General features: G+C 41.5%; 1 protein-coding gene across 1 annotated transcript; it reads right to left on the reverse strand.

The window, feature by feature from the left end:
- Positions 1-862: 862 nt before the first annotated feature.
- Positions 863-26,482, reverse strand: LOC126274730 (CD63 antigen-like). The gene is made up of 5 exons (XM_049977137.1): positions 26,372-26,482; positions 17,692-17,880; positions 16,870-17,040; positions 12,272-12,469; positions 863-1,029 (listed from the first exon to the last, which is right to left on the reverse strand). Exons 1-5 carry the CDS (start codon positions 26,429-26,431, stop codon positions 964-966), a joined length of 684 nt encoding a protein of 227 aa, XP_049833094.1. The 5' UTR covers positions 26,432-26,482; the 3' UTR covers positions 863-963.

The raw sequence follows: 26,482 nt of genomic DNA on the forward strand, positions 1-26,482 counted from the left end.
TTGTGCAAGTGCTGTAACGCATGTACACCTGCAATAGTAGAGCACCCTGGGCCTTGACAATATATTAAGCTTTTAGCAGACTGGCCTGGTAACCGATTACGGGTGTAGCGACTTCTCCAAGCACGATTTGTTATGGGTACATATGGTGGAGCGCAAAGTACTGCCAGCTGCACTGCAGGTTAAGATCGAGTGAGTTTAACAGGTCCATGATGTGCTATTGTATTTCGAAGATGTAGAACTGACAGGTACGTCTGCTGTTCATGAGAGCCCCGTACCGCTGTTTGACTTCTGCTACAGGTGCCGGCCTTGTGGCCGAGCGGTTCTAGGCGCTTCAGTCTGGAACCACGCGACCGCTACGGTCGCAGGTTCGAATTCTGCCTCAGGCATGGATGTGTGTGATGTCCTTAGGTTGATTAGGTTTAAGTAGTTCTAAGTTCTAATGGACTGATGATCTCAGATGTTAAGCCCCATAGTGCTCAGAGCCTCATACAAGCAGTTTATTAATGGTACGTGATTTTTAGGATCTGGATATCATTTATTTTCTCTCGTTGTCAACGGAAGTGTGTTTTTTTTTCGTTTGACACTAAAATTGCCAAATCAAATTATGTAAAACACAAGAAAAAGTAATGGAGAATGTTTCAACACGATTCTCTAAACGTCTATATTTCATCAGTCAGAGAGTGTAGCCATAGAGGTTTATTTATGAGTGAAATAGAAATTGGCATTCGGAGGTAATGAATTAGGAACAAATGCGTGATATGGTGAGATCGTGGAGAATCTGGAAAATAGTAAGGGAAATTAGTTAGTTGAAGGAAGACTGAGGTGAGAAGGAAAGCTGTTTGGTAGACGTAATAAGAGAATATTGTAAGAAAAGAAATAAATATATTTTTATGTAAGAAAGTAACATACAATAAATAACTTATATTTAGTGGCAATGGATACGCTATCTTGAAGCAACGTCCATTAGACAAAAGCCCTTTTCTTGCGTATTGTCCTCGTCAGGCAGCAAGATAAGACAATGACCACGAACTGCAACAGAAATTATCGAAAATTAGCGACTGAGTATAGTTAAGACAAGAAATATCTGGTTATATCAACCTTGGATCAAAACCTTTCAGTTATTCTCCATAATTATATTAGACACCACTTTCCTAGTCTCGCGATTACGAAGTTATTAGTAAACAGACATTGGTACCACAATCCTTTCCATTCTTTCTATGAGCTCTTTAATTCAAAGCAAGGAGCTTCACGTCTGTAGCTAAATTTTCAACAAATATCAGTTTAGATACAGGTAAGTAGATCAGTTGCTCTTTAGCAGCGCAGCGGTGCAATAACTTGCGCCACACTAACGCTGCTATGTGGTTAGAATATCGACAGCTGTTATTGTTCACATAATATCAGATAATACACGTTCACCCACATGTGATGACTACAGTCTTCGTATGTTTTTTTTTTAAATTTACATACTTTTAAAAACCTTTGGCAGATGAAAGCTGTTTGCCATGCCGGTCTTCAAACACGGAATATTGCCCTTCGCAGGCAGTACGACCTCCCTTTATAGATTCACTCCTTTCACGAACTCTTCTACTTTCCCCCAGAAGCTCTTATGCGATATTTATATATCAAAATAAGGGGGTTAAGTTACTGTTTACATCATTCCTTATAACGTTGAAAGGGATTTGCAGTTCCATAACCAAGATAGAGAATGTAGGTTTGGAGCACGTCATTGTATGGTAGTAAAATATAGACCGTGGGAAAACCGGAACAGAAGAGAATCGAAGCATTAGAGATGTGGTGCTGCAGACGAACGTTGAAAATTAGCTGGACTGGTAAGGAAAGGAATGAAGAGGTTCTGCACAGACTTGGAGAGGAAAGGAATATGTTGAAAACGTTGACAAGCAGAAGGGACAGGATGATAGGACATCTGTTAAGATATCAGCGAATGAATTCCATCGTACTAGAGGGAGATGTAGCGGGGAAAAACTGTAGAGGAAGACAAAGATTGGAATGCATCCAGCAGATAATTGAGGACGTAAGTTGCAAGTGCTGCTCTGAGATGAAGAGATTGGGACAGGAGTGGAATTAGTGACAGGCCGCATCAAACCCGTCTGAAGACTGATGAAAAAAAAATATGCCCACACAGGTAGAAAAACATTTCTGTAGCAATAAATGACTTGGTTCTGGAATTTATTTTTGTTGTCTGGGGATTCACACAATTCATCAATACGAGGCTTCCCTTAGTCCCTGGAAAGTTACTTCAAATAGAAGTACCATTTCAAATAGAAATTCTATTTGAATTAACTTTCCAGGGATTAACAGAAGCCTTTTACTCTTGAAACGGCTACAAGTAAAAGTACTGTCACTCGTTTTCATAAAACGAAGTTCTGTTAATGCAGTAATATAGAAAAGTATCTCTAAAATACTCGGAACTGAAATTATTGTACCCTTTCGTTTACGAATGAACAATTTGAGGCGTACCTCTTGTTACGAAGATAATGGAGCTAGATTTTTCTATTACCTTATCAACGTACACATTGTACTGTAGTTTATCATTTGTTTGTGTGCTGAAGAATTTGAAGCTGGAACTTCATTTGATGTCTGATTGTTAGCGTGATATACACTCTAATGGTAAAAAAATGGCAACACCAAGAAGGAGTAGCGCTTCATAACCGAAAGTTGGTAGGCGTGTTTCTGCATCTGAAGGGCGATGTCAATTCAAATTTCGCAGCAGCTGCGTAAGATTGGCGCTAATAGTGCCACTAGGGGCATGCTGTGGTGTGCGTACTGTAAGACCTTCGGTACACGCACCATCAGGTTATTTGACTTGTCGCTCTAACGAAGTAGGCGAGTGTCAGCAATATGTCTCGTGGTCTTATCGTGGCGTGTTTTTCTTCTGCCGTTATGTCAGACGATAGAAATGCCACTTGCACGCTTAGAGTAGCAGATTGACGGTGACCAACTTTAAACAGAACTTCATTAAATTTCACACACATTTATTAAAATAATAAAAAATATAGACATTACGTAACTTGATTCTGGATGCTATTTACAATTGACAATCTGAAGTTCCTTTGGTCTTCGTACGTTAATCTTATTCTCACATATCTCTGTACTTGACAAAGTGTCTATTCATTTATCTTCATGGCTATGTACAAGAATATGATAATCTTATTAGGCGCAGACTGAAACTTGACTACAGACTAATGCAGACTGACTAATCGGAGGTCTGTACCCTCATTATAATACCTCGCGCGTTCAGGTATCACTGCGCGAATGTGATCCGCGAGGAGGAAAGGTTCTGCGTTAGCAGCAATCTCATTGGCTGCGTTACATAGTAGTACGCGGATCGGCGGAAGCAGAATTTGGTCCGTCTCTAAGACGAAAACGGACGAGCGCTGCGCCTTCGCTGTTGTGTTTGGCGGGGCGCGTTCTATTGGGAAAGTTGTGTACGCTGACTACGCGGAACTATGCACACAACACATGCAAATCAGGTTTGCTTTAAATACAGACTATAACTGTCATTAGTGTTAGTTAGCAGTGAGATTACACGTGGTGAGCTGATGTCAGTCAAGAATGCCTTTAAGGTAACAAAGACGCCATTATCGGCAACTCACTGAGTTTAAACGAGGTCGCCTAACAGGGTTAGAAAATGGATAATCCTTCTGCGATAATGCAGGAAGACTTTAAAGGAATGTTGCCACTGTACGTGATCGCTGGCAGAGAAGATCACGAGAAGTACGGTTGCAAGGGTACCGTACTCCGGGCGGCCATATGGCAGTACCGAGAGAGAAAACCATCGTGTTCGGCGTCTGGTTCTGGCGCATCGACCTGCATCTGCAGCAGCAACTTGAACAGCGGTTGTCACCACAGTGACACAACGAACTGCTACAAATCGGTTACTTCAAGGACAGCCCCAGCCAGACACCATGTAGCATGCATTCCACTGACCCCAAACCACCGCCATTTGCGACTACAGTGGTTTCAAGCGATAGATCATTGGAGGGCCGGGTGGAGGTCTGTTGTGTTTTTGACGAACGGTGGTTTTGCGTAGGTGTCAGTGATGGCCGTTTGTTAGTTAGAAGGAAGCCAGTAGAGGACCTCCAACCAATCTATCTGCATGCTAAACACACCAGACCTGCACCTAGAGTTATTGTCTGGAGTGCGATTTTATATGACAGGAGAAGTACTCTCGTGGTTATCCAAGGTACACTGACTGTAAAACGATACATCAGCCTGGTGATGCGAGCTGTTGTGCCTTCATTCATGATCAGCATTCCAGGGAATGTTTTCCAATAGCATAGCGTTCACTCACATACCGCTGTTGTAACCCAACATTCTCTACAGTGGGTCGACATGTTGCCTAGGCCCGTTCGGTCATTAGATATGTTTCCAACAGAGCACATATGGGACATCACCAGACGATAACTTCAGTTTCAAGCACAAACTACAATAACCATCCCTGTATTGACCGACTTAATGCAGCAGGCATGGAATTCCAGCCCACAAACTGACATCCGGCACCATTACAACACAATGCATGCATGTTTGCTTGCTTGCATTCAAACGTCTGGCTGTTACTCCGGTTATTATGTACCAGCACTTCATGTTTGCAATGGCTTATCTCTCGCTTATATTAACCTGTGATATTACAATGTTAATCACTTAAATATGCTATCTAGACAAACGAATTCCTGAAATTTCATTACTCCATATTAATTATTTTTGATGCTGCGATTTTTTCCGTCGGTGTAATTATTGTAATTCGTAGTTCAAGTTACTGTCTGAGATTCTTCTCTTGGGTTCTTCTCACTAAACACATGTATTAACGAATATTGCATATTTCTCGTTTTGAAAACACTAATGCCTTTACTAAATCGTCTACACTAGAAAAGAAAATTAACATGAGCATGAAACCTGGAAGAAGGGAAGCAATGTTAGAACTTCTCCCGAAGTTAGGGGTCAATCGTGATGGAGTAGTGAAGGACGGAGAAGGAAGGAACGAATTCATTGAGTGCATCATCCCGATCTCATTCGGATTAGTCACAGAACAGGTAAATCAGTATGGCCGAAGGGGATCTGAAACATTGTCCTCCTGAATACTATTTTAGCTACTTAGCGACTAAATCGGAGGAGTCTGGTTGCCAGGGGAGCGCGGTAAAGGAAAATTCATCCTGGTCTTCTTCGAACCAAACACATACACTGTGAGCTATGTAACACATCGCATTGTCCTGTCGGTGGATGTCATCGTGCTGAGGGAAAATATATATACCGTGTGATCAAAAAGTCAGTATGAATTTGAAAACTTATTAAACCACGGAATAATGTAGATAGAGAGGTAAAAACTGACACACATGCTTGGAATGACATGGGGTTTTATTAGAACCACCCCATATTGCTAGACGCGTGGAAGATCTCTTGCGCGCGTCGTTTGGTGATGATCGTGTGCTCACCGCCACTTTCGTCATTCCTGGCCTCCCAGGTCCCCAGACCTCAGTCCGTGCGATTATTGTCTTTGGGGTTACCTGAAGTCGCGAGTGTATCGTGATAGACCGACAATTCTAGGGATGCTGAAAGACAGCATCCGACGCCAGTGCCTCACCATAACTCAGGACATGTTTTACAGCGCTGTCACAACATTATTCCTCGACTACAGCTATTGTTGAGGAATTATGGTGGACATATTAAGCATTTCCTGTAAAGAACATCATCATGCCTTGTCTTACTCGGTTATGCTAGTTATTGCTATTCTGATCAGATGAAGCGCCATCTGTCCGACATTTTTAGAACTTTGGTATTTTTTTTAAAATTCTAATAAAATCCCATGGCACTCCAATCATGAGTGTCAGTTTGTACCTCTCTATCTACATTACTTCGTGACTACTGACTTTTTGATCACACGGTATATAAAAATCTGCATGTCGGGGTGGATACAGTCCCCAAGGATAGATTCTTACTTGTGTTGATCCATTGCGCCCTACAGAATGGCGAGATCAAGTGGGGAATGCTTCCAAAACATTCCCTAGACAACAACGCTCCCTCCTGGTTGCAGGGTGTTCGCTTTCAGACGTTTCACACCGTACACATCAACGGTCATCTGTCCAATAGAGCATAAATCGTGATACATGTGAAAAACCACCTGTCACTACACAGTGGAAGTGCAGTTGCGGTATTGGGGAGCCTATTACAGCATTCGTCGCCGATGAACAGCAGTCAGAAACGCTACATGAATCGGGTGCGCATTCGGAGCAACGTCCTCTGAAAGGTCGTTGAGGAGACACGTTTGGAAGCCCCTCGGTCCATGTGAGCGGTCAGTTGCTCAACACTTGCTTGTCTACTCACTCGTACATATCTCCACAACTGTCGTTCACCACTGTCACCTGTGGCCTGTAATAATAATAATGAGCATATGGCATTGCTGGCCGAGAGACTCCTCGCGGGGTGGTTCCGCCGCAGCTCCACAAGTCCTTTAACGCCACTACGGCGACTTGCGTGTGAATGAGGATGAAGGACACACAATACCCAGTTGTCTCGAGGCAGAGAAAATCCCTGACCCCGCCGGGAATCGAACCCGGGACTTCGGGCGCGGTAAGCGAGAACGCTACCGCAAGACCACGAGGCGCGGCCAACTATGGCATATGCTGATTTACCAAAATCCTTATTAGCCAATTCGGAAATATGGTAAGTGCGAAACGCAATAATGTCTCTGTCAACAAAACTTTCAAGTCCAGCAACACTTGGTACTCCAGTACCTCCTCGAACAATGACAACGGTAAACCATCCGTTACCATGACCAAACGTATCGTTTATATCTAAACTAAAATTAAGTCTACAACCGACGAAAACAGCAGGACCATCCAGCAGAGCTTGTGCAGCGACAGACTTAACTGGAATACGATTCTTCTTGTCTCCAGCTGTTGTAGTAAATTCGATGTTCTCGATGGTCTTGTAGACTGTTTGTTTAGAGCGGCGGCTTAGTCAACGAAATCGAAATATTGTAATAAGTTTTGAATATTTTGAAATTTGGTTCGGTAGATCTTAGTGACGATGATTTCTGCATAGAATAGCGTTCTCAGATTTGAGATAAGTTGATTTTAATTTTTTGGTGTACTCCCGGACGCGAGCACTAGTATATCTAGGTGCTCGCGCATCCGGGCTGTTTGTCAGACCAAGTCCAGCTGTTACATAACCGCCTGGCGGCTGCGCGGTGATGACGTAGCATCACGCGACTGGGGGTCATTGCCATTGTTCGAGGAGGTACTGGAGTACCAAGTGTTGCTGGACTTGAAAGTTTTGTTGACAGAGACATTATTGCGTTTCGCACTTACCATATTTCCGAATTGGCTAATAAGGATTTTGGTAAATCAGCATATGTTTGCTGTGCTGCTGCACAGGCAACTGCATTGAACGCTGCCAAGATGCCTTACAGAAGATATCGCCGCCGCTCTACAACAAACAGTCTACAAGACCATCGAGAACATCGAATTTGCTACAACAGCTGGAGACAAGAAGAATCGTATTCCAGTTAAGTCTGTCGCTGCACAAGCTCTGCTGGATGGTCCTGCTGTTTTCGTCGGTTGTAGACTTAATTTTAGTTTAGATATAAACGATACGTTTGGTCATGGTAACGGATGGTTTACCGTTGCCATTGTTCGAGGAGGTACTGGAGTACCAAGTGTTGCTGGACTTGAAAGTTTTGTTGACAGAGACATTATTGCGTTTCGCACTTACCATATTTCCGAATTGGCTAATAAGGACTTTGGTAAATCAGCATATGTTTCTCCTTCTTCTTTGTCATTATATACTCGTAACAGGAGGAAAATATCTGTAAACGAATCTTTTTTCATTTGGGTTAAAGGCAAAGGTGTATGTGAATATGTAAAGTTTGTTGGTGATTGTACTGTATATTTCCATAAATAAAATTTTGTTTTTTTGCAAACTGAAAATCAACTTATCTCAAATCTGAGAATGCTATTCTATGCAGAAATCATCGTCACTAAGATCTACGGAACCAAATTTCAAAATATTCAATATTACCAAAGTTATTACAATATTTCGATTTCGTTGACTAAGTCCCATACGGAACTCCATGTATACGGACTTTAACATTTGTCCCTTAATCTCATCGTTAAAATTCTAACTCCCAACATTGATCATAAAATGTTATGATACAAGTCAGCTGTTTAAGGGGGTTATAGGGGGATTTGTCCCCCTTTTTATGACTGTCGTTAATATACTTTATTAACTAAGTATATGAAACACTTTTATCTATATCTGAGCGTGAAAACTGGTCAGGCAACTGCATGTGACAACGCAACCGCATTAGGGGGTCACAGGGGGATTCGTCCCCCTATGGAACGTTGAAAAGTGATATATTGAAACATATGTGAGAATCAATAATTGCAACTTACACGTACTACATTTGCACCAACTGTCTCGATGTACCCTTCTGCATAACCAACTGCCTCTAGTGCACCGCAACAGTCTTGGCGCCGATTTTGGATAGCGCAATTAAAAGCCATGTACGATATACCGGGTGATCATAAAGTCAATATAAATTTGAAAACTGAATAAATCACTGAATAATGTAGATAGAGAGGCACAAATTGACACACATGCTTGGAATGACATGAGGATTTATTAGAACAAAAAAAAAATCAACCGTTAAAAAAATGTCTGACAGATCACGCTTTATCTGATAATAACAACAATAATTAGCATAACAAAGTAAGACATATCAAAGATGATTTTCTTTACAGAAAATGCTCAATATGTCCGCCACCATTCCTCAACAATAGCTGTAGTCGAGGAATGATGTTGTGAGCAGCGCTGTAAAGCATGTCCGGAGTTATGGTGAGGCATTGGCGTCGGATGTTGTCTTTCAGCATCTCTAGAGATGTCGATCACGATACATTTGTGACTTCAGGTAACCCCAAAGCCAATAATCGCACGCACTCAACTCTGGGGACCTGGGAGGCCAGGCATGACGAAAGTGGCGGCTGAGCACTCTATCATCACCAAAAGATGAGCGCAATAGGTCCGTCGGACATTTTGTGAACTTTGTTTTTTTTTATCTAATAAAACCCCATGTCATCCCAAGCACGTGTGTCAATTTTTACCTCTCTATCTACATTAGTTTTCAAATTTATACGGACTTTTTGATCACCCGGTACTTTAACCATGGCGGCACTTGAAGAATTTAGATTAGATACTTAGCCTTTTCGGAAATGCTTCCACCCTTGCCCCGAAAGCTAGTGATTTTGGCCTTTTGGACGTCACACAAATCTCTCCGTTTCGGCATTACGACAACAACTTCACTGTTTTCCGCGTCCCCCTGGCACGCTTTATATACCCTTCACTGCTAGTGTTGCCACCTGCCGCCCGTGAGTGGTTATTGCACACTGACGTCGTGCAAAGGCGGTAGTCACATTAATGTGACTGGACCGTGTATGTATAATCAATAAAAGTTTCCGTGTATGTATTAATGTAATGGATGAAAATGGAACTAAATATTGTACTGCACTGTTGAGGGTCATTCCGAGCGTGAATTTAGTAGAGTCAGACGGATGTAAGTGACATATTTGCAGGGAGAAGGCTGTAAGTGGTAACTAGAGTATCAGTAAATGTATTACTGATCACAACATTTGAATTTTATTCACTGATGTTGTGTGTATAACTTTATTAATAACCACTGCATTGATTGTACAATGATTACTATTGACAATATAACAAGTGAATATAGGATTTTGAATTTGATGCAAAGTGTGAAGCTGATTTTCCCAGATCGTTATTTTGTTAGTTACACTCCTTCGCTTTCAACCGTATCAATCATTCGTTGGCACTGCAAAGTACACGGTGTGCGTTGCAGATAAGAGATAAAACCTTATCTTTGTAAATGTCGATACCACTATATTTCGTTCAAACCCATCAAAATCCGATATGTAGCTTATAAAATAACTATCTTGTCGACGTCCTTATCGTTGAGAACAGATATAAAGTTTCAGATGGTAATTCATCCGACTCACCACGAGAAGGGAAATTCTCAATTGTAAATATCTTTCTACTACATAATGTATTGTCAGTCCTTGGAAATAAATCACCGAATCTGTCACCAACAACGTCATTTCTCCTTCAATATAAGAGACTTCATTATTCGTGGATTTAACTGTTAACGAAATTAATTTTATAGAAATATATTTAGTTGCATAAGTTGAATACCGACCGTCTTTTGTAACTTGTATATCTGCAATTGTGAAAAAAGAGACCGAAAAGCAAAGAAGACAGTATGTATATGTTTAGTATCCGCAAACAAAGGGAGAATATAAGAGATTAATTTGAAATATTTAGTAACGATTAGTTTCCTAAAAACGTGAGAATCTTCAATTTGCTTTTTCTGAAAGTAACTAGATATGGTTGCGTAATTATGATTTCCAGTCACACTACTTTCCAGAACTTTTTTAATCTTTAAAATTGCACTTCCGAAACACGAAAGAAATTGAGTGCAAAATTTTAATTAATTTAAAATATGGTTTCAATCTAACATGTAACATTTAATACCAAATTTAAGTAAGAGCATTCATTAAAAATTGCAGCAGCGATGATTTTATTAGGTATCTGAATGACTGTGACATACGGCATATATTCTAGTTTGAGATATATTTGACTTTTTGAAGTAATTTCCACATAATAAAAGTATGAAACTAGTTACTTATTAGCTAATTATTAAACAGGAGACACATTTGTTGTAAATTTCAGCATTTTTTCAATGAAAAGCTTTGAGTTAAAAGTTGTTAGTGTAATCTCCGTCCCCACCCTTCTCCCACCTTTCGCCCCTCCGTAAGTGATGTAAAAAAAGAGATTGCAGTCATTTGCTAGATAGACGGATTCTGAACGTTACAGTGACATAGTGTGCGTCAGTCAGTAGGAGTTCGGTGACGTAAGTACGACCCACTAGCCATTGCACTTGCTTCTATGAATAACAAAACGTAAGCTTGCACTGTCAAGGAAATTCACTGAATTCAGTTATTCAAATGTGTCGCTGTTTGTGTCAATGTACAGTGGCTCATTTTCGTCGGTGTTTTTCTCTTTTTATGGTTCCGTGCCCCAACCTGTAAAAACGGAACCCTCAAAGGATTGCTTTGTTGTTTGTGTGTTTGTCTGTCCGACTATTAAGAATCCTTTTTCTCAGGAACGGGTGGACATAGGAAGCTGAAATACATGTCACGTATTAATCTCTATGGTTCCTTGGAGGTGGAAAAATTTTAAGCTTCTAAGTCACTTCAGGCCAAAGATACGGCTATTTATGTCACATATTTGACACTCAAAAACTCACTCATCAAAGCTTTTAGGCTGCTTCTAGTTGAGTTAGAATCGTGGGATTTCGTAAGAAGTTAAGCTTCACAGTACAAGTTAAGGAAAAATTCGGAAACTGTTGATATGTAATCATATAACACGAAAAAATATTTTTTGTCATTTTCATCCGGCTGTCTGTCTGCCTGTCCATCTGTTTAGAGCCTTTTCCTTTGGGACAGTTTGGCGTATCAAGTTCCGGTTGATGTCGCATACTAAGGTCTATGGGGACTTGGCGGTGTAAAAATTTTAAGTTTCTAATTCAATGCAATGAGCAGATTCGGCCGTTTCTGTGTCATAATTTTGATACTCGCAAACTCATTCATTCAAATGTACAGGGTACTTCCTGTTGATCTAGAAACATTAAATCCTGCAAGAAGCAGGATTTCACAGTACAGGTAACGTGAAAAAATGGAAACTTGTTAAATGGCAATTACATCACGCAAAAATATATTTTGCCATTTGAACATGTATTGCATTCGTCATCCATCAAAAACATAATAGGTGAGTATTACTGCATGCAAACGTTAAATGTTAGTTGTAGTCATGTTTCAGTAAGTAATTAAAATGTTTTATTAAATATTCTCCCTCTACATGTATAAACTGAAGTCCGCCCTTCGCTTCTTTTGGTATGTCCGGGCTTGTCTAATAAAGTAATGTAGAGATTTTGATAAGGTCTTGGAATTCCCGGGACAATTATCTTGCCAGCATCGATATCGATTAAAGCAAAATTCGTTGAAATTCTCGGTTCGAAACCCTCAGTGCTCGAGTCCTACTCGCATCTGTCCAGTTTTTTCCTGTATGGCGATGCAAATTCTGTGTTTTTCACGTCTTCATTATGCGCCGATTTGTACTGGGTCGTAAGCTGCGTATTTCACCACAATGCTGTCCAACGCCTTATCTAAATACTGCGTGGTTAGGTCACCTCTACTACTCCGACACCGATGGTGACGCCGCCGATGAGAGTGCCGACGGAGCGGATGAAGTCGGCCAGGGCGACCGAGCAGCCAGTCGCGAAGTGCTGGCCGGGGCTCTTGGAGCAGGCAGAGCCGGCCGCGCAGCACGACCCCGGCAGATCCTCCGTCGGGTAGTCCTTGTAGCTGTCTGCGCCGCAGCACTCCAGCTGAAAGAGTCACCCACATCACAACCACAGAAACTATCATCCTCATGCCGAGGTTTGAGGCGTTGTTCATGCCGTAAAACAGCAATTACTTCAATCGAGAGGGTGACAAATATGTCGATAAGTACTGTAGATTGGTGTGACTATACTTCTATACTTTTCTCAAAAACAGATGTATTGGTCGGTGCATAAGTTCCCAGAGTTTTTCCATAAGTTTAATAAACACAACAGATAAACATAACAGACACTCATCAATAAGACACTACTGGCCATTAAAATTGATACACCAAGAAGAAATGCAGATGATAAACGGCTATTGTGGGACAAATATATTATACTAGAACTGACATGTGATTACATTTTCACGCAATGTGGGTGCATAGATCCTGAGAAATCAGTACCCAGAACAACCACCTCTGGCTGTAATGACGGCCGTGATACGCCTGGGCATTGAGTCAAACAGAGCTTGGATGACGTGTACAGGTACAGCTGCCCATGCAGCTTCAACACCATACCACAGTTCATCAAGAGTAGTGACTGGCGTATTGTGACGAGCCAGTTGCTCGGCCACCTTGACCAGACGTTCGCAGTTGGTGAGAGATCTGGAGAATGTGCTGGCCAGGATAGCAGTCGAACCTTTTTCTGTATCCAGAGAGGCCCGTACAGGACCTGCAACATGCGGTCGTGCATTATCCTGCTGAAATCTAGGGTTTCGCAGGGATCGAATGAAGGGTAGAGCCACGGGTCGTAACACATCTGAAATTTAACGTCCTCTGTTCAAAGTGCCGTTAATGCGAACAAGGGGTGAACGAATGGCACCCCATATCATCACGCCGGGTGATACGCCAGTATGGCGACGACGAATACATGCTTCCAATGAGCGTTCATCGCGATGACGCCAAAGACGGATGCTATCATCATGATGCTGTAAATAGAATCTGGATTCGTCGGAAAAAATTACGAACCCAGATTCGTCGTTGAGTACACCATCGCATGCGCTCCTGTCTGTGATGCAGCGTCAAGGGTAACCGCAGCCATCGTCTCCGACTGATAGTCCGTGCTGCTGCAAACGTCATCGAACTGTTCGTGCAGATGGTTGTTGTCTTGCAAACGTCCCCATCTGTTGACTCAGGGATCGAGACGTCGCTGCACGATCCGTTACAGCCATGCGGATAAGATGCCTGTCGTCTCGACTGCTAGTGTTACGAGGCCGTTGAGATCCAGCACGGCGTTTCGTGTTACCCTCCTGAACCCACCGATTCCATATTCTGCTAACAGTCATTGGATCTAAACCAACGCGAGCAGCAAAGTCGCGATACGATAAACCGCAATCGCGATAGACTACAATCCGACCTTTATCAAAGTCGGAAACGTGATGGTACGCATTTCTCCTCCTTACAACAACGTTTCAGCAGGCAACGCTGGTCAACTGCTGTTTGTGCATGAGAAATCGGTTGGAAACTTTCCTCGTGTCAGCACGTTGTAAGTGTCGCCACTGGCGCCAACCTTGTGTGAATGCTCTGGAAAGCTAATCATTTGCGTATCACAGCATCTTCTTTCTGTCGGTGAAATTTCGCGTCCGTAGCACGTCATTTACGTGGTGTAGCAATTTTAAAGGCCAGTAGTGTATATTCTCCTTCACTGTTTACAACAGTCTGCCAACGCTGGGGTAATTTTTCCATTCCGCAACTATAGAAATTACGTGGTTTTGAGGCGAAGTACCGGTCGAGCCCTGTTTGGGACGTATTTTCATCCGGAACGGAAGTTCCTTGAAGGCTTCTCTATAGATAACGGATAAGGCTATAATCAGAGGGCGCAAGATCAGGTGAACAAGGTGGGTACGAGTGACTTCCACAGCCAACTCGTGTATAGCGCTTTTTGTCACTCAAGCAGAAGGTGGGCGGGCTTTATCGTGGAGTAACATCACTTCATGCAGTCTTGACAATAAAAGTCACAGTGATGATTACACCTCAGGGAAGCAATTCGTAGTACACCACAACATCGCTGTTCCACCAGATGCGTCACATTATCTTTTGCGCATGCGTGCAGGTCTTTATACCGGGAGTTGCTGCTTTGTTTGGACTCAACAGTTCCTTTTTTCCCCTCACGTCAGCATAAAGACACCATTTCTCGTCGGCAGTGACGGTACTGGATAGGAATGGTCGATATCGTTCACGAGCCGATTATTGACGAGCAAGCAGGGATGGACATGTGGCCACCCCTTGATGTGTGTAATTTTCGCTTAGAGCATGCGGTACCCGTACACACGATTTTGGAACCTTCCATCTTGTATGCAGTTTTAGGGCGCTGGTGAATGCTCACAGCTCATCACATTCGCTAGTTCTCTAGTGCACTGACTTGGATCATTGTGGATTAATGCGTTTAAACGCTCTTCAGGAAACACCGAAGGTCTTTCTGAAAGTGGAGAGTCAGTAATACCAAAACTATCTTCCTTAAAACTCGAAAAACATTTTCGTGCCTTGCTCTGTTCAGTGCCATTATTCCGATACACGGCAACAATGTTTCTGGTTGCCTTCGCTGCTGTCACACCTCTGTTGAACTTGTCGGGAATGGTCCTCTATTTCCACTAGGCACTCCATTTCCTGGAGTCCACAGCTCCACTCTCTATCTCCAAATGACAAAATGGCAATACGATAACTCAAATAGCAACAGTAAACTACAAATAAAAAACCGCAATCGATAAATAAACCAACAGCAATCGGAAAATCAATATGCAAAACAAAAATGCCACGAACTTACCCACCAACCTTATAGTCAACATAAAATAAAAGATATGAGTTAGCTACCTGAGCATTTCTCTCTAAACTGAGATACATAACGTAATTCAGATTACACTAATCCAAGACTTCCCCTTTGTTGCCCCGCGGGGTAGTCGCGTTGTCTAGGGCTCCCCCCCGTCGGAGGTTCGACTCCTCCCTCGGGCATGGGTGTGTGTGTTGTCCTTAGTGTAAATCGGTTTAAGTTAAGATTAAGTAGTGTGTAAGCCTAGGGACCGGTGACCTTATCAGTTTAGTCCCACAGAACTTACCAGAAATTTCCAAAATCTCCTCTTTGTTCGTATTAAATTATACCATTCGTTTAGGAACTGATGTCCTTGTTGTTTAGTCTCTTAATCCGTTCCCAACCAGTCAACATATAGAATTTCTTCCATGATCAAATTACTCAAAAAGAAGTTCTGTTTTATTCAATAACTCATTGCAATTATTTAATTTTTCAAGACAGAACTATTTAGCTAAACAACTTAGTAGTTAAAGTTCAAAAAACATAAGGTCAAAATTCCCTAAGAGAATACCACAGCCAGGTTAGTGACTCTGGACGATACGACTGTGTTCAACTTCCTCCAGTATTTCTCTGGACTGCACAAATAACAATGCAAACCTCACATAAGTTTGAATTTCTGTCGTCATAAACTGAGCCCATCTATCTCTTAAGCTGCAAAATTTTTAATGTCTGGGGCTTCAGCATATGTTGTTTCTATTTCCTCTGCAGCGCATTTATAGAAAATGTCATTTTTCTGCGTTTTAGTCTGAAGACGTTCCAATAAAACTTTTTATCAGTACTTAAATGGAACTATGTTCTTTGGGCTGCTGAAGTCTCGTAACAGACACAACATTGCAGATATTACTACACTTATCCAAATTCTGCTGGTGCATGTTTAGCCAGTATAAAAGTTTTTAAATGTTTATTACAGTCTTAGATAATGTTTTGAAAGGTGTGTAAAACGCAGTAACTTAAGACGGACAGATAAATATAGCAATTGTGCAGTTATTATAAGAAATTTAAATTTATAAAAATACCATTTTTAACATTTGCATCCCACTTGGTCGTGTAGCTTATTTAGTTTCAGAACACTCGCGTGACGATCCAAGTTACACCTAGTCAATCAATGAACTGACTACGTACATGGTTCACAGAATGTTGATTGAAAAGTAAAACACAAAAACAAGAGATTTGTATCTCATTTTCTGTGGATCCCAACAACTGACTCTTTCTAAAGTTTGTACGTAGATGTCACTGTGTGGATTCGTTTTCCAGTATATAGTTAAAAAGTTCATTTACCACGTGAACGTTTTTGCAATCTACCTTGAAGTGTGGTATGACTAACTTTACTCCGTTCGCAGAATAATAGGGTATCAATTGCAGTTTTACTCTCACTAACGAAAGGCGTTCACGTTTGCGAATGTCTAGAAGTCATCTTCTAGGGCATATTGTCAGAGGAAAATGGCTGGAGCGGAAATATTCAACTTCGTTTGACAACTTACAGGCTGATCCACTTAACACCAAGTCTGAACGACTGTGCAGCTTGCACCTTTCACACATACAAATTAGAAAAGGAGAATTTACGTAGCTGTTAGTTTATTCTGATTGCCTTAATGACTTACCTCTGTTTGGAGAGCGTTTACGGCCTCTGATGCTTCAGTGTCTTCGCCATAGTTGGAGACAGCATTCCGGAGCCTGTCGCTTAGAATATCCCCGATGTCGTTGCGGTAAATGAATGCCGTGATGCCGACTGCAAGCTCCACTATAACGATCAGTACTACCAGAACAGCGTACTAAAAAAGATAACACGAAACGTCTTAGTATATATAAAACATTGTATTTCATGAATAATACTTACAAATCAACACAACTTGGTCAGCAGGTCAACTACTGAAAGCAGTCAGATGTATTTTCGAGTAAACATATTTCATAGATTTCAATAATTAGCACACTAAAACGATTATTGTGTAATTGCTTGCTGCATGATTTATTCGGACAGGAGTAGGTGAAAGAGCATTTATTGACACCAACAAATCACCCAACAGATCGATCAATTAACTGAAACTCTTTGCGAAGTTTTGACTGAGATAAATTGTCACTAATCACGCCAGGTTCCGTTGTAAGATCCTTTTGTCATTATGAATAATTGTACACTGTCTTCGGAAAAGTTTTACCGAGCGGGCGGATGGTTTTTCAGACAATCGTTTCACGAAAGAACAATACGTACGAATGCGAAACATGGATAGCTTATGGTCGTTTCAGGTTGTTAGAGTGGCACTTCGAATCTCTTACGGCAATCAGGGTATGAATTTACAGAATTTTCTTATGTAAATGAATTATTCTGAGCGTGGACTGCTGACCATTCACGAAAGTATTTGTCTGAATGCACGACGTAGTTGCGTGGCTTATTAGAAAGACAACACGTCTGCTGTTTGGATACTTACAGTGTTGATCATGCAATTGTTCTCCTTGATGGCACCACAGCAACCGAAGAAGCCAATGACGAGTAGGAGACCCCCTACCGACGTCACAGCGATAGCGGGCACGTTGAACTTGGCGTCAAGGAAATAGTAAGTGTCGTCAAGCTGGACAAGGGCGATGATCCCAGGAATCAGGAGGGCTATGCCGCACAGCTGCAAACGTGGGCAAGTTATTTATCAGAGAAGTTATTTTTTAACATTGAATCATTTATATAAAAAACTGGTATCTGACTGTGCAATATATACGTATGGTTTAATAAACTATCTACGCAGACTCAGCAGAAACACAAATTAAACCAATTATTTATACTGACGACCATGTAATGACCGCTCCGAAATGTATTAGTTAAATAATGATATTTGCGTCTTAACAATAAGCAATACCCCTCCATTTACTTTACCAATTTTGATAATATAATTTGATAGGAGAGTACAAAACTGAAGCACAACTGAAAGTGTTTGGAGGCTGTCGAAAATAAGATTTATGCTTGTCGCTTAACTCTAAATATTTCTAGAAGGTAAGACATGAGATTTTATCAGTTCTGTGTGTACTTAATATACTTATATTTCAAAGTGCTGAAACATTGGGTGTTACATACAGAAAATATTTCTCTCCAGTTCACTTTTGGATAAAGCACTAACGTCCCATCGTCAACAAGCGTATAAGAAATGGAGTCCAGCTTCATCGGAATAAACGTAGTAAAGGTAAAATTCAGTGGTCTTTCCGCAGGAAATTTACTAGCACCAATGCGTGATATTGTAAAGGTAGCGAGAAAATTGAATTTGGATGGTACAGTACTATATAAACACAGGGCACTCAGTTTCATGCCAAGAATTTTGCAGAAAACAATGGAAAGTGCTCGAGAATACAAGGACACGGCAAATGTAGGACGCTAGAAGCAGTATTGTCATCGAAAGAACGCACTGCGAGAGAACGGTCCTCTGAATACAACTGTACCCAAATTTCATCAGAGCATAGCAGGGGCTGTTTCGTCTGCTTCTCTTTCTGCTGACAAAGAGCAAATTATAAAACATATTGAACGTTCTTCACCGCGAGACAGCTCTTCCTATGTAGGATATCTTTTCGATGGGACTTAATAAAGTAATGATTTTCTGCAAAATATTTTGAGCAAGACGCCAGTTTCGAAATATGAAATGAAATCCATTCAAAAGTTTCGAGAAGCAAGCTGTAATGTAACTATTCTATTGCTGATGATGAAATATTCACGGGTGACCAGCTGAGTGGTGGCTTCGTCTTGTCGCAACGTTTGGATGAGTTTCCTACACACCATCTTCGCTTGCGACAAGATGGTGCCACCTCTCGGCTTATCACCCGATAAGATTTCATCATCGGAATACGCCTAGGAAACCTGCAATCACATATTCTGTTACTGCTACAAAGTCATACCGTAACGAGTCTTAGTCGTTACTAAATTGATGTGTACTTATAAGAAAGTTGAGATCCGCCTTGAATGTACGGAAGGGCCATTACATCAACATTGTGTGACTTATAACCGAAATTTGCGATAGTTATAATGGAAAAAAGTAAGTAAACCATTATTTCTTTCAAAAGTACTCATAACTACTAATAAATTTATCCCACTCTGAGATATAAGCGGTTGCCTACGGAACCATGATTGCATGCAGGCGTTCACCTCTTCGTCCTAAGCATATCTGTGGCGACAGATGTCTTTCTTCAAGGCTGCAAACACATGGAAACAGCTTGGAGTGAGATCAGGACTGTTTGGAGGATGTTTAAGGGCTTCCCATCAAAAAATTTTCACCGTAGTCGAAACAGCTTTAGAGCCGCTTGAATGTCAGTTTGCTTCGGACAAAGAGGTGCACTTGTGCATACAATCACTGTTTCGAAGGCAACCAAAACATTTGTCTCACAGTGGGATAAATGTATCAACATATATGGCGATTACTTTTGAAATAATAATGGGTTGTAATCTATATTTCTTGTATAACGGCAACTGTGGAACAAAAAGAGGCTAAAATCCTCGCTCGAGATTTTCGTATTCTATCGCTTGCTAAGCGCAAACAGTTAGTTGTATAGAAAAAATGAACGGGACATTTTTGTAAGACATCTAATGTAGTTAATTTTTGTAATGGGAGATGTTTTCACTGGAGATAACGATTTCCGAGTTACTAAAAAAACGCATTTATAGGTCATTTTTGTAAATTTTCTTGAATAATTCAAGAACTACGGCCTCAAGAAAAAACGTACCCTGGAACAAAATGTATCGACATTAAATTTCCTACAAAAATGTCCTGTTCATTTTTTCTGTAGGACAAATAGTTTGCGCATAGTGAGCGAGAGAATATAAAAAACTTGCACGTGATATTTGAAAGCTCTGCTGGTTGCATTAAACCCATAAGTAAGTGTAGCTGAATCACCCAGTTTATAAAATTAAAATATACAATTATTATAGCTGAAAGGTTCCCCATGATACAGGATAACAGAAATTCGAGAAACCGGAGAGAGAGAGAGAGAGAGAGAGAGAGAGAGATATTCCTGCAGAATTTGGAAAGCTTCTATAAATGATTGAAACAGCGTTTAACCAGAAGCCAGCACTCTTTGTCTGTGAACGGTGAGTTTTGTGTATTCCCATATTTCAATTGTTAGCTTCGGGTGTAACGTGGCAGGAACCCACAACGAATGGGAACGTCGTATAAAACTGCCATAATCTAAAATTTAGGCTTGCAGTCATATAATAGGTTCGCACAGTTAGGAAGAAGGAACATTAAAGAAAGGAGGAGTATGAGAGCTTTATGTCCCTGAATTACGAGGTCATATGAGACGGCGGTCAAGTGTAAATTATCTAAAGACAATGAACGAAATGTCGAGCGGCCTTCTGCTAGAAACCACCCTAGCACTTGCAATAAAAGATTTAGAGAAACCACTTAAAAATTAAATCTGGATGGGCGGATGGGACTGGAATTCCGTTTTTTTTCGAATATGTGTCCAGAACCTCCAGCACTGAGCCATCCCTCTCTGTGGCAGGAACATCGAGGTCTCGATGCACGCGGGTGTTGCGCTACTCGCTGGAAGTTGGTTTCCGGCGGGAAGTGGAGAAAGTTTTCTCACTATTCGCCATTTTCATTAGTGAATCAGCTAACTGCCTTGCTACGTTGGTAACACCGTTTCCCTCCCGATCACCGATATTAAGTAACGTGGGACACGGCTTATACTTGGATGGGTAACCGTCCGAGGAAAGGTAGGTGCTCTTGGATTTAAGGATCTGCAAGTCGCCGAAGTGATGTCCAGTCGAAAGACATGGACCAAGCCGTGGTGCCACACGTCACATTTCTTTAATTATTTTATCGTTGGAATGACAACGTTAGAGAGACATGAAATGCTATAGGAATGTGGCTTACTGCAATGGCATTACATGAAATGGAGGCAGTCGCCCTGTTGCTATGCAATAGCTGAAATTTTTGGACCCACATTGTGCAATGCGTCTTAGTTTCCTGTTGACACGAAGAGAGACAGTGAAGCAGTATCCATCATTCGTTCAACAACAATTCGGATTGTGAAATTATTAGAAAATACAACTTACACTTCAAGAAAAGTCTCGGTAGAATGTGTTTCATGTGACACAGAATTATCGGAGACACCCCTATAAGCCAAGACACGAGTATTGCAACACAGCCCACCGCGAGACTGAATAGGAACTGGTGGCTTTGCGTTCACGTGAAGTGGCGTGGAAAGTACGTAGTCAAGGTAGTGACGACTTGGGGATCATTCTATCGTCGATAAGGGCCGCAAATCGGGAAACCTGCTTTGACAATCCTTCTTTCCACGAACAATACGAGACTGGAATAGAAGGGAGAACCGATAGAGGTACTCAGGGTACCCTCCGCGACACACAGTCAGATGGCTTGCGGAGTATGGATGTAGATGTAGATGTAGACAAGGGGCAGGTTGTTATGGCCCGGCGACTGGGACGAGCATCTCGGAAATAACGAAACAGGCTGACTGTTCGCGTGCTACTGTCGTGTACGACTATGCAAAGTGCTCGAAATACAGTGAAACTACGAGTAGGTGATAAAGTGTTGGACGCTCACATCTTGTCACAGAGCGCTTTCCCGCTTTTTAAAATATGATAAGCTCAAAATAATTCAAATGGCTCTGAGCACTATAGGACTTAACATCTATGTTCATCAGTTCCCTAGAACTTAGAACTACTTAAACCTAACTAACCTAAGGACATCACACAACACCCAGTCACCACGAGGCAGAGAAAATCCCTGACCCCGCCGGGAATCGAACCCGGGAACCAGTGCGCGGGAAGCGAGAACTCTACCGCACGACCACGAGCTGCGGACCATGATAAGCGATGGTCGGTTGTAGATCTGACGACAGAATACAGTTCTGGTGCAGACGCAAGTACTTCGTAGCTCACTGTTCAGGGTATATTAGTGAACACGAAGCTATGTGACAGACAAACCCTACGTGTTCGATGTTGACCCAACGACGTCAATTACGACTGCAGTGGGCACGGGATCAGTGACTATGTGGTGCCTGGTTTGATGAACCATATTTCTTGCTACACCAGGTAGGCAGGCGAGCGGGTGCTCGAAACAAGCACCGCGCTACGTATACAGGCCAGATAGGGTGGGTGGCCGGGTGGAGGCATATACTATGGGGACACACTGACCGGGGTTACCATTGGACTCTGGCACCAACTGACGGCACCATGAAGGCAGTGGCATCTTTCAGCAGATTAACCGCCCTGTCACAAGGCAAGAATCGTGCTACAGTAGTTTGAGGAGTGAACTCACGTTGACGTCTTGGTCGCCAAAGTTGCCCGATCTGAACCCGATGGGACGCATCTGAGATACTTCTGCACCGCAGCCTACATGCCCACAAACCATTGGCTTAAAATTAACAGACATTCCGCGGCCTGTACATAGACGTCTGGTGCGACATATGTCCGGAAAATTACCAAGGACTTTTGAATACTTGCTACGCAGAATCGGTGCTTTATTGCGTTCAAAGTGAGAACCATCAGCATAAAGTTTCGTGGCATCAATGAATGTGAGACTATGAAGTTGATACCCACTGCCAGAGAATAGGAATAAGACAAGTGCGCAGCCATCGTTCATTACGAGTACTGACCTCGAAAACAGACTATAGGTCAGATTATTAGCGCAACGATTTGCATCTGTAGAGCAGAATGAATTGCGAACTGTTTTCACAAACGCATCAACTTCCTTTTTTATCAAGAGTTGAAATCTGATTGAAAGATCATTGTTTCTACGCTTAGGTGACAAAAGTTGTGTGATGCTTCCCAATATAGTGTGCGACCTCCATTTCCCCGCCGTGGTGCAGCACTTCAGCGTGGCATGGACTCAATAAGTCTTTGGAGGCCCTCTGCGAAAAAACTGAGTTATACTGTGTCTGTAGCCGTCTACAGTTGCGAAGGTTTACTGATGCACGCTGTTGTGCACTAAATGATCCCTCGATTATGTCCAATAAATGTTCTACGGGATCCATGTCGGACTATGTGGGTGGACAAATCATTCGCTCGAATTTTCCAGAATGTTCTTCAAACCAACAGCTAATATTTATGGCGCATTATCATCAACAAAAATTCCATCGTTGTTTGGGAACATGAATCCATGAATGGCTACATATGGTCTCCAAGTAGCTGAACATAACCACTTCCAGTCAATGATCGGTTCAGTTTAACCAGAGGATCCAATACCTTCCATGTAAACTCAGCCCACACCATTATGGAGCCACTGCCAGCTTTGCACAGTGCCTTGTTGACTACCTCGGTCCATGGCTCTGTGAGGTCTGTGCCACACTCGAACACCACCATCAGCTCTCACTAACTAAAATTGTGACTCATCTGACCAGGCCAAGTGCTGTCGGCAAAAGCATTCGTGTCGGTCGTCTGCTATCATAGCTCATTAAAACCAGATTTCCCCACACTGTCCTAACGAATACATTCGTCGTGCGTGCCACATTGATTTTTGCGATTATTTTACTCAATGTTGCTATTCTGTTAGCACTGACATCTCTACGCAATTGCCTCTGTTCTCCGTCGTCAGGTGAAGGCCTTCGAGCACTGCGTTGTTTGTGGTGAGAGGTAATGCCTTAAATTTGGTATTCTCGACACACTTACTGTGGACCTCGAGATACTGAGGTCCCTAACGATTTTTCAAATGGAACGTCCGATGTGTATGGCTCCAACTACCAGTACGCGTTTAAGATCTTTTAATTCCTATCGTGCGGCCATAATCATGTCGGAAACCTTTCCACAAGAATCACCTGAGTACAAATGACAGATCCGTCATAGCACCGCCATTTTATACCTTTTACGCGATAATACTTCTATTTGTATATGTGCATATCGTTATCCCATGACTTAAGTCACCTCAGTGTATATTACAGATATCGTTCAGTAAGATGTGATCGGCTATAGTCATTCAGCCGTTTTTTTGTCCGTTTTTTTTGTGACGTATGAGGCTGTTTTTTGGCCATGGTGTAAGACACTTAGCTACAAAGGTTTCGGAAATACGACTGAATAGGGGAATTTTTTCCCTTTGATTAGAGCTAGCGAAATATCATATATGTTTGACAGGCTCAGTAACAACCTACCAAATCGAATCTGCAGTCTTGTCAAGATGAATTCTGATGAACTGGAATGCATCTATGTAAATTTCGGAAGTAAGCAGTAATTTACTAAAACCAAATTTGGAACTGCGACCACTATCAGTGAGCCCAACTGGGTCTTCTACGGACACGATTTTTACATCTGTATTGGTATGAGTTCTGATCGCGTCCGCGTGTAAATCTGAGACGAATCTTGTATAATTTCTACGTATTACTTAATGCTATCAGAGCTTATACGAAAGTGAGAAACCTGTATTATAAAAAATGATTTTTAGAGTTGTTAAATTAAGTAATCGAAAAAGAGTGTCCTCTATTATTTGGAAAAAAATATTTTTATCTGATGTAAAATAGCGTTAATAAATTTGGAAGAGATAGAAACAAGAATCTTGCGAAAAATATTAGGTCCAATAAAGAACTAAGATGACGTCTGGGTATTGAGTTCAAATAATGAACTATATTCATTTTGCCCTAAAACAACAGCTGAGATAGAGGAAAGACGTGTTACAATCTCTAGATATGTATAGAGAGAATAAAGGAAGCTTAACAAAGGAGATCCAGATATTCTTCCAAAACAGGAAAATGTTCAAATGAAATGAGTGGCGATGCAAGACAAAAGAGAGAAGAAATGCAGTTTGAACAGGAGACCTTACTCAAGAGAGAAAAATTTAGATTAGAAGTGAAGAAATTCAGAGGTTTTCAGGAAGATAAATAATACTTTAATCAAATGCCCAAATGAGAGGAATAGTGTTGATCCGGAGAAACTGAAAGAGTTTTGGGGGAGGATGAAGGAAAAGATTATAAATGGTTATCTTGACATGGTGCTTAATTGACCTGAAACGAAATATAAAAAATAAACTTATTGCCACTGGGTAAGGTTTGTCGAAAATGAAGGTGACACGGAAATCAAGGAACTATCCAGTTTCCCCCAGCAACAGGGTAATTTAAGTACGGTTTGATTCCTATGGTCAAGAAATCTGCAAATTTTATTAGCGACTTCAAGGAAGTAATAACTTAAGCTTATGTTTTCGATCATAAATTTAATTTGTCAGAGAGACATTTAAATAAGAGAACTGATCTGCTTTGTCGGGAAGAGGCGTAAATTTTACCTGTGGTCGTTGTACTTTGCTGCCAGTAGTGGAGTACCACCTGCACGTTCCACAACTACGTTCATGTTTGTCAAAGGCCCATTACAGATCCTGTTTAAGCTACGTTTCCAAAAGGTGATTTAAAAGATGAGGTTTAACATTCACGTTCGATATTCAAGAAGAATGGTTGTTCTAAGTGAGTGGGAAAGTAGGAAAGTGCTCAGCAAGTACGGTGTGGAAACTACATGCAGAGCCACCAGGAAGATAAAAAAATGTTTAAGTTCAGCAAAATGTATACCACATCCTTTGGCTACACCGGGTATATATGTATAAAATTCCTTTAATTGGGGGCTGGTTTATATTGGAACCACAAAAAGAAATGTTAACACCCGCCTAGTTGAACAAAAGAGGAATTTCTGCCCGTGACATACGGATAAATTGACCGTTCCGGAACATGTTTACCAAGGAGGCGATCATAAAATAAAATTCAGTGAAATGAGCATCATATCGAAAACGTGACATTATCACGCGTGCATGTATAGAGAGGCTAATAAGATTTACAAATATCATAATTTTAATAGAAAAGAGGAAAGAGTTAAATTAGATAAAATTTAGATGTCAACGTTGCCTCGGAAGACTTACATTCGATTACTTTCAATCGAGAAAGTTGGCATTACCAGGGATAATATAGTAGCCTACTTCATGTGGTGGACGATGGTGCCCTTTACACCGACTATCTATAACTGCCTCTAGTTATGGTTGCAGTTTGCTACTTTACCTCTGAAGATATCTCCCGCAGTCAGAGATGAAACGTCCGAAGAAAGTTTTGTATATCGACTAAGGCCTATCAGCCCGTGAAAGCCCACATTATAAAATAATTAGATTTACAGTTACAACAGGCAGGATTCGCTCTGCGGAATGCTCTACTTACCACAATAAGGAAATTAAAGAAGAAGAGGAGGTACTTGACGGTGCTCATTGCGCAGTTCATGGTGGTGGTTTGGCTCCTTGTGCGACTGCTGTGAGAACTGCGTGTAGCCGG

This window comes from Schistocerca gregaria, chromosome 1, assembly GCF_023897955.1.
Source record: "Schistocerca gregaria isolate iqSchGreg1 chromosome 1, iqSchGreg1.2, whole genome shotgun sequence".
Taxonomy (NCBI): domain Eukaryota; kingdom Metazoa; phylum Arthropoda; class Insecta; order Orthoptera; family Acrididae; genus Schistocerca; species Schistocerca gregaria.

What these genes read in the sequence shown, in the direction of transcription:
- LOC126274730 (XM_049977137.1), bottom strand. Translation starts at nt 26,431, where the DNA reads ATGAACTGCGCAATGAGCACCGTCAAGTACCTCCTCTTCTTCTTTAAT. An exon ending in ACAATTGCATGATCAACACT is followed by an intron (nt 17,041 to 17,691) that starts GTAAGTATCCAA and finishes TATCTTTTTTAG; the next exon opens with TACGCTGTTCTGGTAGTACT. An exon ending in TCGGTGTCGGAGTAGTAGAG is followed by an intron (nt 1,030 to 12,271) that starts GTGACCTAACCA and finishes TTTCTGTTGCAG; the next exon opens with TTCGTGGTCATTGTCTTATC.